The following is a 14,511-nucleotide window of genomic DNA, read 5'->3' as shown; positions in this document are numbered from 1 at the left end:
TATCCTTTATTGTACCCATACCGAATCTCTTTAGTACTGAACCTTTCTCCAAGTCTCTCTGTCCTGGCTTTGTTTCTCTGTCTGTAGGGCTCCCTTTAGTATCTCCAGTAGGGCAGGTCTCTTGTTAGCAAATTCTCTCAGCATTTCTTTGTCTGTGAAAAATGTAAGCTCTCCCTCAAATTTGAAGGAGAGCTTTGCTGGATAAAGTATTCTTGGCTGGAAATTCCTCTCACTCAGAATTTTAAATATATCGTGCCACTGCCTTCTTGCCTCCATGGTGGCTGCTGAGTAGTCACTACTTAGTCTTATGCTGTTTCCTTTGTATGTGGTGAATTGGTTTTCTCTTGCTGCTTTCAGAACTTGCTCCTTCTCTTCTATGTTTGACAGTGTGATCAGTATATGTCTCGGAGTGGGTTTTTTTGGATTTATTCTATTTGGAGTTCGCTGAGCATTTATGATTTGTGTATTTATGTTGTTTAGAAGATTTGGGAAGTTTTCCCCAACAATTTCTTTGAATACTCTTCCTAGACCTTTACCCTTTTCTTCCCCTTCTGGGACACCAATGAGTCTTATATTCGGACGTTTCATATTATCTATCATATCCCTGAGGTCCATTTCGAGTTTTTCAATTTTTTTCCCCATTCTTTCTTTTATGCTTTCATTTTCCATTCTGTCATCTTCCAGGTCACTGATTCATTGTTCAACTTCCTCAGTCTTGTACTATGAGTGTCCAGAATCTTTTTAATTTGGTCAACAGTTTCTTTAATTTCCATAAGATCATCCATTTTTTTATTTAGTCTTGCAATGTCTTCTTTATGCTCTTCTAGGGTCTTCTTGATTTCCTTCATATCCCGTACTATGGTCTCATTGTTCATCTTTAGTTCTTTGAGTAGCTGCTCTAGGTGCTGTGTCTCTTCTGGTCTTTTGATTTGGGTGCTTGGGCTTGGGTTATCCATATCGTCTGGTTTTTTCATATGCTTTATAATTTTCTGTTGTTTTTGGCCTCGTGGCATTTGCTGAACTTGATAGGGTTCTTTTAGGGTTTGTAGACCAGTTGAAGTCCTTATCTCTAATTTATCAGATCTACAGCTTCGTGGAGTACACTTTCTCTAACTAACCAGCAGGTGGCGTCCACGAGCCACCTGTTCTCCACAAGCCAGATCTCCCCTGCTTAGCCTTTTTGGTGAGTGGGGGAGTGAGTCTTGTGGGGCCCAATTGGTGTACCAAGCTTGCGTGTGTAGTTGGTGTTGCCTGCCCTGTATGTGGGGCGTGTTTCTGGGCAGTCGGGGAGGGGGGGTGGCCCTAACAATCAAATCTCCCTGATGATCCTAGAGTTTTAAAGCTGCTGCAATAGTCTAATCCTTCAGTTCAGTCCTGCCACAGTTTGTCTCTGCCACTGACCCACAAGTCTTTGGTATTGGCGTATGGCTCCTGAGACTTGCAAGTGGGCCCCTCTTCCAGGCCGTGCACCCCGGGTCCTCTGTTGAGGGATGACTGTGCTATGTCACAGGTGAGTGCCGTCCCCCCAGGGCAGTTCTGGGCTGCTGGGCTGTGTAGGGAGGCTCCCAGTCTGCTCAAATGATGGCTGAATGGGGCTTTGTTAATTCACACTGCTCCACCTTCCCAGCTCTGGGACATTCAGCTGAGGTTGCAGGGAAGGCTAATGTCCACGCCCAGTTTTGTGGTGTGTGCCTGTTATTTGAAGCACTTCCGTCACACTGGGTTGTCTGGGGCAGCTCTGGGCTATGGGGCTGGTGATGGGCAGGAGTGTTTCCTATCCACCAGGATGGTGGCTGTGAGCGGACACCCCCCTTTTCTTGGGAAGTTGTGTTGTTTAGTGAATTTTCTCAGCCACTGGATTATTGCCTTTTGTCTCAGAGCTCTCTTAGTTCTGCTCTTGACTTGACGTGCCCAAATTGCAATTCTTTGAAGCTTCTGTATTGAGCTTCTTAGAGTAATTGTTTTAGAAAAAGCAAAAAGGATTTAAAAAAAAAAAAAAAAAAAAAAGGCCCTCCTCAGAGATCTAATGGGTTATTGAAATGCTAATAGACAAAGCAACCAGGGCCATTAAGGAAAGGTGCACAGGGCAGAGAGATCAGCTTTGCTTCGGGATTTGCATATGCGCCTCAAGGCCTGAGCTCTGCCCTTCCCCTTTCTGTGTTCACCAGAACTCCAAAAATCCTCTGCTTTTATTTTGGAGTTTTTCGTGTTGTTTTTTTTCTATGCCTGTCTCCTCTCTGCTGGGCTGGCTGCTCTCAGAGTCTCTGGTGTCTGGTCTCAGTCTATCTATGGTTGGAGTTTGAATCAGTAGAATGAGTTTCCGATAAGAGCTGCCATTGCAGTTCTCCCTTCTCCTTCCCGGAGCTGACAGCCCCTCCTCCCCCGGGACTGAGCCTGGCAGGGAGGAGCGCGGGTCCCCTGGCCGCAAAAACTTACAGATTTCGCTGATCTCAGCAGTTCCACGTTTTCATGAGTGTTGTATGAAGTATGCCCAAAGACAGATTGCTCTGTGGTGTCCAGTGCACGCAGTTCCTGGCTTTTTACCTACTTTCCTGGAGGAGTAACTAAAACTTACAGCTCACCAGTCTGCCATCTTGCCCCGCCTCTCCCCTGTTGTTTTGATAAAGATCAATTAGGTCAAAATGGTTTGCAGTGTTGGGGAGCTCTTCTACGTCCTGAGACTTTTGCTCAGTTGTTCTATCCATTGCTGAGAGATGGGTGTTTAAAGCTCCAACAGTGAGTATGCAATCATCGATGTCTTTGTTCGATTCTGCCAATTTTTGCCTCCTGTATTTTAAAGCTCTGTTATGAGGCATATCCCAATCATGATTTGTGTCTTTTTGATGAGGTGACTGTTTTATCATTAGGCAGTGTGTCTTTCTACCTCTGGTAACAGTCCTGTGTTGAAGTTTATTTTATTGGATGTTAGTATAGCCACTCCAACCTTCTTATGAGTCCTGTTTGCAGAGTATATTTCTAAAGCACCTGTCCTGACAACAGTGCATGGCAGGGTCTCACTTTTCTATCCCTTTAATTGAATTGCTTAATGCATTAACATTTACTGTGATTATTTATTTGGTGGAAGTAAAGTCTATCATTTTAGTACTTGTTTTTTATGTTTTGTTCCCACTAAAATTTCTTTCTTTCCTGGCTTCCTTTGGATTATTTGACTATTTACATTTCATTTCAATTTATCTGTTGGATTTTTAGCTATATCTGTTTGCTTTTTTTCTTTCTTTCTTTTAGCAGTTGCTTTAGGGATTACAAGACACATCCTTAACTTTCAGGCTTCTAAGAGTTAATATTGTACCACTTCACTTAAAATTTAGAAATCTGGCAATCTCATAGGTCCACTTACTCCCCTCCCCCATTTAGGATATAATTGTCTTTATTATATCTGTTGCATTAAAACTCCAGGATAAGAGGTTATAATTTTTGCTTTAAACAGGCCTACATATTTTTAAGAAATTAAGAGGAAAATGGTCTTTATATTATCCAGGTATTTACCATTTCTGATCTTCTTCTTTCCTGATGATGGAGATTCTGCTGGTCTCATCTTCCTTTACTCTGAAGAGCTTCCTTAGCACTCCTTGTAATTCAGGTCTGCTGGGGATGAACTCTATTTTCTTTTATCAGAAAATATCTTCATCTGATCTTCATTCTTGAAAGATATTTTTATATGCTACTAACAGGTTGACAGACTTTTCTTTCAACACTTCAAAGATGCTGTTCCACTCTATTATTGCCTCCATAGTCTCAGATGAGAGGTCTGCAGTATTTCAACCCTTTGTTCTGTGTGCTGGTTTTTTCTGGGTACTTTTTTTTTAAGCTTTCTTTCATTCTTTTTTTTTTTTTTTAATTCAGTTTTATTGAGATATATTCACATACCATACAATCATCCATGGTGTACAATCAACTGTTGACAGCACCATCATACAGCTGCGCAGTCATCATCTGGGTACTTTTAAGAGTTTTATCGTTATACTTGTTTTTCAGCAATTGGACTATAATGTGCTAATAGTTGGTTTTCCTTGAGTTTATCCTGGTTGAGAATCATGGAATTTCTTATATATTCATGTCTTAGCAAATATTGATTATTCTAGTCATTATTTCTTCAAATGCTTTTTCCCCTCCATTGTCTCTCTCCTCTCCTTTTGTGATTTCAATGGCACACATGTAGATTTTTTGGTATTTGTCCCACAATTTCCTGAGGCTCTATTTAGTTTCTTCTATCCCCCCACCCACCCCAATGCTTTTCTTCTTTGGATGACATCAGTTATCTGGCGGTGGCTTCACAGTCAGACTTTTTCTAACTGCAGTTAGGCTAACTCAGGGAATTTTGTATTTAAGAGATTTTATTTTTCATTTCTAGAGTTTCCGTTTTTTTTTTTTTAATTTTTGTTCTCTGTTGAGATTTCCTATCTTTTCACTCATGAAAAACATATTTTTCTTTAAATACTGAGTATAGTTATAATAGCTACTTTAAAATTCTTGTTTGCTAATTCTATCATCTGGGTCACATAAAGGTCAATTGCCATTGCTTATTTTATTTTTTTTGAGATGAATAACATTTCCCTGCTTCCTTGTCTACTGAGTAACTTTGAATTGTATCCTGAACATTGTGACTATTATTTTGTGGAGATTTTGGATTTTCTTATATTCCCTCAGAGTCTTGATTTTATTTTTTCGTTTTAGCATGAAATTGATTTGGTTGGATTTGAACTGCAAATTCTCTCCCTAGGCTGGCAGCTCAAGTATCATTTCAACCCTCTTATTCTTAGCCAGGCTGCCTGGAGTCTGTCCCGTGCCGATCAAAAATTTAGGCAAAGTTTATACACAGAATTTGGGACTGTCTATCTGTGCTAGTTTGAAGCTGTCTATTAATCAATTCCTGTGGGTGTAGACCTATTGTGGGTGGGACCTTTTGATTAGGTTATTTCAGTTGAGCTGTGACCCACCTCATTCAAGGTGGGTCTTAATCTTCTTACTGGAGTCCTTTACGAGAGGATAAAAGACAGAAAAAAGCCCCAGAGAAATTTAGAGAAAATTCCCCACAAAAGTTAAGAGAAACAAAAGCTAAGAAAGAGAAATTCGCAGAAGCTGAGAGGAAGTCACTGAAGCCAGAAGCTGGAAGCAACAAAACCTGGGAGAGAAGGACCAGGAGACGTAATTTGGACATTTTCACGGCCTTAGCAGTGTAACCTTTTAAGTTAATAAATTCCCATTGCAAAATCCAACACTTTTCTGGTATATTGCATTTTGTCAGCTTTAGCAAACTGAAACACCATCTCTACTCTCTCTTTTCTGGGATGTCCCCTCATTTTCCAGTGTTTGTCATTACCCCAACTCTACCCCCTACTTCTTCAGGCCAGAAGGACTGCTGGTTTTTGTTGTGGTTGTTTTTTTTTAAATGGGATTTTATTGAGATATAGTCACATATCATCCAAGGTGTACAATCAGTTGATCACAGTATCATCATATAGTTGTGCATTCATCTCCACAATCAATTTTTGAACATTTTCATTACTTCAAAAAATAAAAATAAGAATAAAAATAAAGTAAAAAAGAACACTGCAAACATCTCATACCCCTCCAATTATTCAGTTACTTTTTGTCCCCATTCTTCTACTCATCTGTCCACAAAGGGAGTGTGAGCCACAAGGTTTTCACAACCACACAGTCACACCGTATAGGCTATACAGTTACACGCTTGCCTTCAAGAATCAAGGCCACTGGGTTGCAGTTCAACAGTTTCAGGACTTCCCTTCTAGCTATTCCAATCCACTAAACCTAAAAAGGGATATCTACGTAACACATGAGAACGCCCTCCAGAATGACCTCTCGACTCCCTTTGAAATGTCTCAGCCACTGAGACTGTTTTGTTTCATTCCTCTTCCTACTTTTGGTCCAGCAGGCTTTCTCAATCCCACGATGCCAGGTTGCTTAGCCCTGGGGTACTGCTGGTTTTTACTGGAGTTTCATCTGCCTTGCATGGTAGGGGTTGTGGCCAGCCCTCAGGTGAGAAACTAGAAATAGGCAGCTCAGCCAGTTTCTCCAAATACCGACTTCTCTCCAGAATCTGCCTGCTTGTGCTTACTCTGTGGCAGCTTCAGGTGGCTGCAGTTTTGTCTTCTGTGCAGAATTTATGTTGCTGTCTCTGGGAGGGTAAATGCAATAGGGGTTTCCCACACTGGAAATGGAAGCCCAGCTTGTTAATTTCTGTGAGAAAAACCAGCCAAGCAACCAACCCTGCTGGGATTTTAATACTCAATTTTGCATTAGATCTATGGATCAATTTAGGGAGAATAGATAATATAGAGTTTTCTGATTCATGAACTTGGTAGAGCCCTCCATGTATTTATGTTTGCTTTAATTTCTCTCCAAATTGTTTTATGGTTTTCAGTCTTGTATTTCTTTTTGCTAGTTTTATATCAAGAAATTTGATTTTTTGGCACCTTGTAAATGGACTCATTTTAAAAGTTTTATTTTTTGCTTTTTAATGGACATTTAACATTTAAACATCTTTGCTTTATATATCCTGTCCAAGAAATTAATACTAACTAAACAAGTGTCACTAATGACAGAACCTCTGCTTTGGTGCATCTTCCAAACTACCTGCAAGGAAGCCACAGATTTGCAGGGAGGTGGATTTTCTCAGACTGGTGCTTGGGCTTTATGAATTGAATGTGTGAGCAGAAGGAGGGCCTAGATATTTAGGAGTTAAGCACAGCAACCAGCAATTCTACGAAACCACCCAAAGGACACTGTGCTTAGAAATCCGAGCGTGGCATTCACCTTTCCAGGTAAGGGAGGGTCAGGATGGCATCAGGCTCCTCTCCAGGAGCGTCAGGCCATTCCTTGCTTGCCTTTGGGTTGGCGGAGACACCATGTGAGGGGCTCGTCGGAGCGCTGTCCAGGCAGGGCGGTTCCTCCCCAGAACCTCGAAACAAGGTCTTCTCCACGTCAAGCTGGTCAAGTCCTTCACGCTGGCTGCGGTGAGTGGGAGCCAAGAGAGGGCTGGGAATGAGTCACTGGTGAGTTCACAAACACCTCCAACCCCACCCCACCCTCTGCCCCAAAGCGACCTGAGAGAGGAAGCGAGCCTGACTCACGTTATGATACAGCGAGTGGATGAGTGGACAGCCAACCCGCAGCGTCCTACTGTCCTCCCGTGCTTGGAGCCAGGCTGTGTGGACAGAGGTGGCTGGTCAGCCCCAGCAGCCTGGAGAGAGCTTGAGAGTCTGAGTCCTGGGTTTCTTCAGTGCCAGCTGTGCCCACACCAGGAACCAGACTATGGGCCATTTACTGAACCTTTCCAAGGGCCACTGTCCTCGTCTGTGGGACACGCTGAGCCTGGCACACGGTGAGCAGCTAGTGCATTAGTTTTATTTTTGGGGGCCGCCCAAGCAGTGCCCCTGGGTGAGGGGGTCTTGGCCAAGCATATCTGAGCATCATCACTTTCTTGGCAAGGCAGAACCAGGGGAGAGGACTTATCCAGTGCGTGGGATCTACTCCAGACCCGTGAAGTCACAGGCTTCCCCAGCCTGTGTTCTGGGGTGAAGGGGGTGGTCAGGCTGATGGGTGCCTTCTGATTTCGTTGAAAGGTCTTCTCTCTGCTGGCCTTGAGATTGCTGCAAGGAACTCTGCGAGTGATGTCAGCCAAACCGTCTATGCTGGGAGGAGGTTGTGTCCAGGAGATGTTAGGAAGCCTGGTGGCAGAGGGGAGACAGAAAGCGGAGCTGGAGGTGAGCTTTCTGCAGCGCACCTGAGGATGAGCCCAGCCTGCTCAGGGCCCAGGGACGAACCTGGGCTGCAGGGCTCCAAGGGGACCTTTGGAAAACGCAAGAAGCCATGTGCGGCGGGGGACGGCTGACTTCTCTACTGAAGCTCTTGCTGATGTAAGTGTGGGAGCAAAAATGGGACCACCTGGTTACACCTGCTTTGGCCTGGGGGCCTCAGAATCCTGGTCGCACTGTCACGTGGCATGAGTGGTATGCCTTGTAGCCCAGCCGCTTGCACTCCTCTACCTGATGACAACCTGAGTGTTTTGCAGGTATAAACTACCTTATCCACGTTTATATTTTTTACAACAGATGCTGTTGATGGTTTTGCTTGCTATACTTTGAAATTTTCTAATTAGTTCTTAACGCACAAAAGATTTCACATAAAACTTCTAATTTCTTCTATCCTTTGAAAATTCAGACCATCCTTGCACACTGAGCTCCTCTGCTCAAGGCTGCCCCTTGGAGATGGCACAGGCTTCTTAGCACTGTCCTCTCAGCCACCTGCTTTGTTTACTTTCCTGCCTGGGCTTTCTAAGTTGGAGCTTAAGAATATTTAATGACTGAATCACTGGAGGGAAGCTTAAGATTCCAATTCTTTTTTTTTTTTTTTTTTTTTTTAAAGTTATGGGATACTTTCTCCTATAGCTTCACTTTCTGGAGGCCAAAATTCAAGTATAAAATTCAGGTTATAGATTTATAGAATCTCCCCAAAACACTTTTTCCCCCTAGGGGAGACACCTTCCTTGGTTCCACTCGCCACTGCTGATAATCCGCTATTTCAAGAGAAACACCTGGGGGGGGGGCCCTCATATTCCAGTTATGAATAAAGCAAGGCTGCAATGGGATAACACACACACAAACACACACAGGCACAGGCACAAAAGGCTGAGTGAGACTGTTTTTGAGAGCTGAGCAGTTTCTTTTGTTAAGGCAGTTTAAAAAATAATTTACTACATCAACAACTTCATTCACTGTGCTTATTGCGGTGCTTGTCTCTTCAGCAATAAAGCTGACCCCGTGATGATCTCAGGTTGTGAGGTCTGGGGGGGGGGGCATGGAGCCACTTCTCTGTGGAAACTGTTTCTGGGTTTCCCCCCATGAAGAAAAAAAAAAGAAGAAAAGAAAACTATTAGTAATGTCCAATTACTCTGTCTTTTCAGTTAAAACAAAATCAGAAAACATCCAGAAAGAGGAAACTTTAGGTGATATACTTTTATAAAGCAGGTGCTTGTCAACATCATTTTGGATAACAGGAAACTACTTCTGGATGTGACTGCTTCCTATTTGAATTATTTTATTTTGTCCTCATGGGCACTGTCCACTCAACTAATAATTTATAAGACGTTCCTGTCCAGGAGGGTTGTCTTGAGTCAGATTACATGACAAGCACCTTCGAGCCTCAGAGCTTTTTTGTGGGCCTGGAAAAACTTTTATTGACTTAAAAGTTGAGGAAAAGGCCCAATGCTAGCCGGTCGTAACTCGGGGGTAAATACGGGTGATTCATTCCGCGCACAGGCCTCCCCCGCCTCACGCCCACCCGCACCCGCAGCCACCTGCTGACCAAGGCGCCGGCTCCCCGCTCCCACCCACACCGCGGGGCGCGGGAGTCCTGGGGGAAGCCGCGCACCGGCCGCCTCGCTCTCCCGTTTATCGTGAGGAAAACACACGCGGGGATGCGCGATACGTCCCTCCGCAAGGGCAGCCCCGGCAGAGCGCGCGGACCGCGGCGGGGGGCCCGGGGACAACGGCCTCGTGGGGAGGCGACGGCCCCGCGCCCGCTCCCGGCTCCTCCTAGCCCGCAGCTTCCGGGCCGCTTTCGCCGCCGCCTCCCGCGCCCAGCGGCCCGGGTAGCCATGGCGGCCGGCGCCGGGGCTGCCGCTCCCCCGCCGCCCCCGGGCCTCGGCTCCCGCCCTTCTCGAGGGTGCAGGCGCCCCAGGGAGGACGGCGGCCTCCGCGCCCTGCGCTGCCTCTCCCGCCCCAGGCGGCCCGGCCGCAGCCATTTTGGAGCGCGCCGAGACAAAGAGCGAGCCGCCGCCGCCGCCCCCCGCTCGCCCTCGCCCCCAGCTGGCCGCCGGCCGCCTGGCCCGGGCCCCGCTCCGCCGCGGGACGCCCGCCTGTCCACCGCCGCCGCGGGGCCGCGCCGCCGCGTCCCCCGGCCACTCGCTCTCCCCCAGCCTCTCCCGCTCGCAGCCATTTGCGGCGCCTCTTAAGCGCGCGCGGCGGCCAATCGCGAGGCGCCGGGCGCCTCGACGCGCCTGCGCACTGGCGCGGGCCGCCTCCCCCCGCGCGCCGCCGCCCGCCCGCCCGCCGCGCCCCGCCCCCGCCGCGCGCCGCCCCGCCCCGCCCGCCGCCCGCCCCGCGCAGAACCTCCTCCTCGCCCAGCGCCCTCGGCCCGAGCGGCGGCGGCGGCGGCGGCGGCCGAGGAGAAAAGATGGCGGCGGGCTCGGATCTGCTGGACGAGGTCTTCTTCAACAGCGAGGTGGACGAGAAAGTGGTGAGCGACCTGGTGGGCTCGCTCGAGTCGCAGCTGGCGGCCAGCGCGGCCCACCACCACCACCTCCCGGCGCGGCCGCCCGAGGCCCGGGCCGCGGCCGCCGCCGGCGCGCTCGGGAACCATGTTGTGAGCGGCAGCCCCGCGGCCGCCGCCGCCGCCCCGCCCGAGGGCGCCCCGCCGGGACCGGGACCGGCGCCGGAGCGGCCCCCCGCAGGTAGAGCGGCGCGCGGGCCGGGCCCGCGGGCGGGCGCTGTCAGCGGCGGGCGGGCGGCGGGCGGGCGGGCGCCGGGCGCGTCCTCACCGCTGCGCTCTCGTTGTTCTTGCAGGGGCCGGAGCGGCGCCGGGGGCCGTGACGAACCACAGCGCGGCGCGGACGCCGCCCGAGGCCGCCGCCGCCGCCGCCAGCCGCGCCGCGTCCCCGGGCTGCGCGCCCGCCGCCGCCTGCACCCCCTCCCCGGGCGGCCCGGGCGCGGGGCCCGAGCCCGCCCGCCGCCGCGCCGGGCAAGTCCGTGGTCCTCAGCACCTCCATGGCAACGGCGCTGGCCGCCCGCAACGGCAAGCTGGGGCCCCCCGGCGCCGTGCAAACTTTGAACGGGAGCAGCGTGGTGGTGAACTCGCACCTGGCCGGGGGCGCCTTCGCCGGCGCGACCCCCGCCGCCGCACCTGCCGTCGCCCTGGTCAACAACGGGCCCGCGTCCGTGCTGCTGCCGCTGGCCAAGGCGGGCGCCGGCCCCGCGCCCCCGGCCGCCGCCCCCGGCACTGTCATCCAGACCGCCTCGTTCCTGGGCGCCGCGGCCGCCCCCTCCGCCGCCACCGCCTCCGCCGCTTCGTCCTCGTCCTCGGCGCCCACCGTCATCGCCGCCGCCCCCGCCGCCCCGCAGCCGCCCCCGCCCGCCCCCGCCGCCGCGGCCCTGGCCCGGCCGCCCGGGCCCCCGGCCGCAGCCTCGGCGCCCGCCCCGGGGCCCCCCGCCGCCGCCCAGAACGGGAGCAGTACTGTCATCAACTCGGCGCTCGGCGCGGGGGGCCTGCCCGCCGCCGCCGCCGCCGCGCCCGCCGCGGGCCCCGGGGCGCCGCTCGCGGCCTCCACGCCCCTGGTGAACAGTCAGCCGGGGCCCGGCGCGGCCCCCGCGGCCCCCGCGCCCTCCGCGGCCCCCGCCGGCAAGGCCGAGTCCCGAAGACCGTGGTGCAGCCGCTGCCCCCGCCGCCGAGCCTGGCGGCCGGCTGCCCGGGGGGCGCGGGGCCCAGCATGGCCCTGGGGCCGCCTGCGCCCGGCCTCCCGCCGCCGCCCCCCGGGACCCCCACGGGGCTGCCCAAGGGCCCTGCCGCCGCCGCCGCCGGCTCCCAGAGCCTGCCCAGGACGCCCGCGGCCACCCCCGGCGGGATCCGGGCCACCCTGACGCCCACCGTTTTAGCCCCGCGCCTGCCGCAGCCACCTCAGAACCCCACCAACATTCAGAACTTTCAGCTGCCCCCAGGTAAGCAGGGCGCGCTCGGCGGGAGGGCGGGCCGGCCTGGCTTCCTCCGGGGCCACTTCCAGGAAGCTGTCCCCGCCCGCGAGCCGGCGGGGCGGTGCTGCGACGCGGGCCGGGGGCTCGCTGAGGCGCCACCTGGCCCAGGTGTGGTGGCCCGAAGCCGCCGGGGTGTGTGTGCGCGCGTGCCTGCGTGTGTACGCGGTGTACGCCCACTGAAGCGGCGTGGGTCTTCCGCGTGTGACATCACGGCGTGTAGCCCGTGCGACAGCATTGCTTCACCTTCCCCTTGCTGGGGCCTGCGGGGTTCCTCCTTAGGGGCCCCCTCCTTCCTCTCCTGGGTGCCCAGAGCGTGGCCCTGCCCTGGGAGTCTCCGGAGCCATGGGCTTTTCCTTTCCTGGTTCCTGGACTTAGGTGTGTGGCCTGTGTCCTCACTGTCCCCGGCTGTGGTGGCTGCCTCCCCCACTCCACTGGGGGCTGGAGAGGCCACCCTTCTAAAGGTGAACTCAAGGCCCAGCAGCACTCTGTCTTTGAGAGGGGAGGGGGCATTCCCTCCTAATACCTGGCTGGTAGAGATCTGACAATCCCAGGGCTTTGAGGGGTAGAGAGAGCTCGGGCAGTGACCCCGTGGTCATCGTCCTTGCCTTAAATCTACGCTCAGGGTGTTACCATGGCATTGTCCAGCTCGCGAGGTGTGGCTTTCAGCACAGCACTATTACTCTCAAAGGACACGTGGGTGGTTTTGCCGTGACCCCCTGAAGAGCAGTGGCGGGTCCTCCCGTGGGGGAGACTGCGTGCGGTGAGACCAGACCTGAGCCTGTGTTGGTATCGGGGAGGCTCCCCCTTTGGATTTTCCCGCTGGCCTCTGTCTGTCACCTCTGCAAGGACTCACAGGGCAGCGCAGGCTGCTCTGGCTTAGGAGTTCTGGGCAGGGGAAAACTTTCCCTCGGGCTCTGTCCTCTTCGCACGTCCCCTCCACCTCGTCTCTCTAGGCCGCAAATGCCGGCTCCTGGCTGGGGTCACACGTGCGGTGCAGCTGCAGCAGCAGGAACCACCACCTCCCGCATCCCTTCAGGCTCTCAGAAACAGTGGTCACTTTGAAGGTGTTTCAGGAGTGTAAGAAGAGAAAGGTTCAGGAGTGGGGGGCACGCTCCCGACAGGCCTCTGCTTTCACGTGGCCAGGCAGGGGAAGGACATTTTGCAGCCAAAACAGCTGTTTGGGTGGTGCAGGGGCTACCGTGCTCTAAGGAGAAAAAGATAATGTTAAAAAAACAACCTGAGAGGTGCCGAGCTCCCCTGGAGGTCCTGCGGAGGTGTAGGGTGCTCTTTCTGAGCTCTGATCTGCTGCTCGGGTGTATTCCGACCTTCTAGTGGAAACTGTTCTGAGTCCGACCGTTAGTAATATTTGAAAGGTAATCTGAGGGCGCTGTGTGTTGTGCAAAATGCCAAGACACGTTTTCTGCATGTGCCTTTTTATCCTTTTACGAGAAGCCTTTTCAGTGGTCCTGCTTGTGCCAGGCCCTTTTTTACACCCCATCAGGGCATCTCCCCACGCCGTGTTTTCACTACTTAAATCTTGCTGCGTCCGATGACGTGAAGTTCATGAGGTTGGTGAGGCCAGTGCTGCGCTGGCTTCCCGGAGCTGTGGCCCTGTGCCGTCTCCACCCTGGTGGCTGTCTCCCCACCGGTGGCCATCATCAGCTGTCTGTAGCTGTTGTGGTGGGCAGGTCACCTGCATCTGCGCCTTCACCTGGGTGGTGCCCCATTGCTTCTGTGGGGGAGGGGAGCAAAGGGTGTCGTCATTGTTTTCACCTTCCATTTTAACGTCCGTTTTAGGGGTGTCTGTACTTGACAAGTAGGCAAATCCTTGAAAAAGTTCTGTGGAGATGTTGCTCCTCTGCGTGAGTTGTCCTGAGTCTTTTTGTGAGTTCCCAGCTGTGTGAGGGCAGAGGGCAGTTCGTGTTCACGTTTGGGTGACAGATGTTGAGGTCTGTGCTCTAAAGGGGCCAGATGCTTTTTAGGAAACAGCAACTTTCCATTCCTCTCTTTGTGTCTCCCTTCACTTGAGCCCCTGTCAGTGCCCCAGCCAAGGTGTACCTTGCTTTAAACAGAGTACAGTTTAATTTTGTAAGCCAAAGTGACAAATTATAAGTTCCCTGGCTTTATATCATACAGTTGGACGAGCAGGAAATATTAAATCCTCTTCCTGATGTTTCCCCTCTCTTGAAATCTTGCATGATAAAAATGCATAAACCTGAGGTGGAAGTAACTTGGAATAACTCTTGGTGGCTGAGAACTCATTCTTGTTTCAGCTCAGTGCAGTGGGCACTTCTGAGGGTACTGGGGGAGGGCAAGGTCTTCGGAGCTCCCAGAGGGGTCCCAGCCCGCTCACGCCGCCCCTGTAGCTTGTAGGTCCCAGGGTGGGGACGGGAGGGACGTTGGTTTTCCCATGGTGGTGCACTCGAGGTCCTGCCTGTGTTTCCTCCGCGTAGTTCACGGTGAGCTCTTAGTAAATGCACGTCCCATTCGGTTTTAGGGAACTTGGCCGCGGTACTCTGTGGGATGGTTCTGTAAAGCGATGTTCCCGTTGTCATACTTGCCTGTGCGTGTTGGAGGTGGCAGAGTCTGAGTTTTACCCACTGTGGGAATAAGTGGAGCCCACCGGGAGCCTCTGGAGGCGTTGCAGCGGATGCAGTTGTCCCAGGGACTCGGAAAAGCGCCTGTTAGCCACGTGCACTTCCGAGCAGTCCCAGCGCCAAGGTGA

General features: G+C 52.3%; 2 protein-coding genes across 4 annotated transcripts in view; one reads left to right on the top strand and one right to left on the bottom strand.

Annotated features, from left to right (window-relative positions):
- Nucleotides 1–5,813: 5,813 nt before the first annotated feature.
- On the bottom strand, nt 5,814–9,916 carry LOC119515156 (homeobox protein cut-like 1). The gene is made up of 3 exons (XM_037810942.1): nt 9,412–9,916; nt 7,113–7,709; nt 5,814–6,990 (listed from the first exon to the last, which is right to left on the bottom strand). Exons 1-2 carry the CDS (start codon nt 9,782–9,784, stop codon nt 7,669–7,671), a joined length of 414 nt encoding a protein of 137 aa, XP_037666870.1. The 5' UTR covers nt 9,785–9,916; the 3' UTR covers nt 5,814–6,990; nt 7,113–7,668.
- Nucleotides 9,917–10,169: 253 nt separating this feature from the next.
- Nucleotides 10,170–14,511, top strand: part of TAF4 (TATA-box binding protein associated factor 4) — a 118,026-nt gene continuing 113,684 nt past the window's right edge. For all 3 annotated transcript variants that reach the window (XM_037810939.1, XM_037810940.1, XM_037810941.1), the window contains exons 1-2: nt 10,170–10,492; nt 10,605–11,753. In XM_037810939.1, the coding sequence (XP_037666867.1) occupies nt 10,216–10,492; nt 10,605–11,753 (1,426 nt within the window). In that variant the 5' untranslated portion in view covers nt 10,170–10,215. The remainder of the gene's footprint in view (nt 10,493–10,604; nt 11,754–14,511) is intronic.

Source organism: Choloepus didactylus, chromosome 19, assembly GCF_015220235.1.
Source record: "Choloepus didactylus isolate mChoDid1 chromosome 19, mChoDid1.pri, whole genome shotgun sequence".
Lineage (NCBI taxonomy): Eukaryota > Metazoa > Chordata > Mammalia > Pilosa > Megalonychidae > Choloepus > Choloepus didactylus.
Note: the sequence above shows the minus strand (reverse complement) of the source record. Positions and strands in the feature narration are given on the sequence as shown.

Bases quoted from the DNA above. Each gene is read 5' to 3' on its own strand.
- LOC119515156 (XM_037810942.1), bottom strand. From the start codon at position 9,784: ATGGCTGCGGCCGGGCCGCCTGGGGCGGGAGAGGCAGCGCAGGGCGCG. The intron at 7,710-9,411 runs GTGCGCGGCTTC...CTCTGCCACCAG, and splicing joins ACGGGAGAGCGAGGCGGCCG to GCTTCCTAACATCTCCTGGA.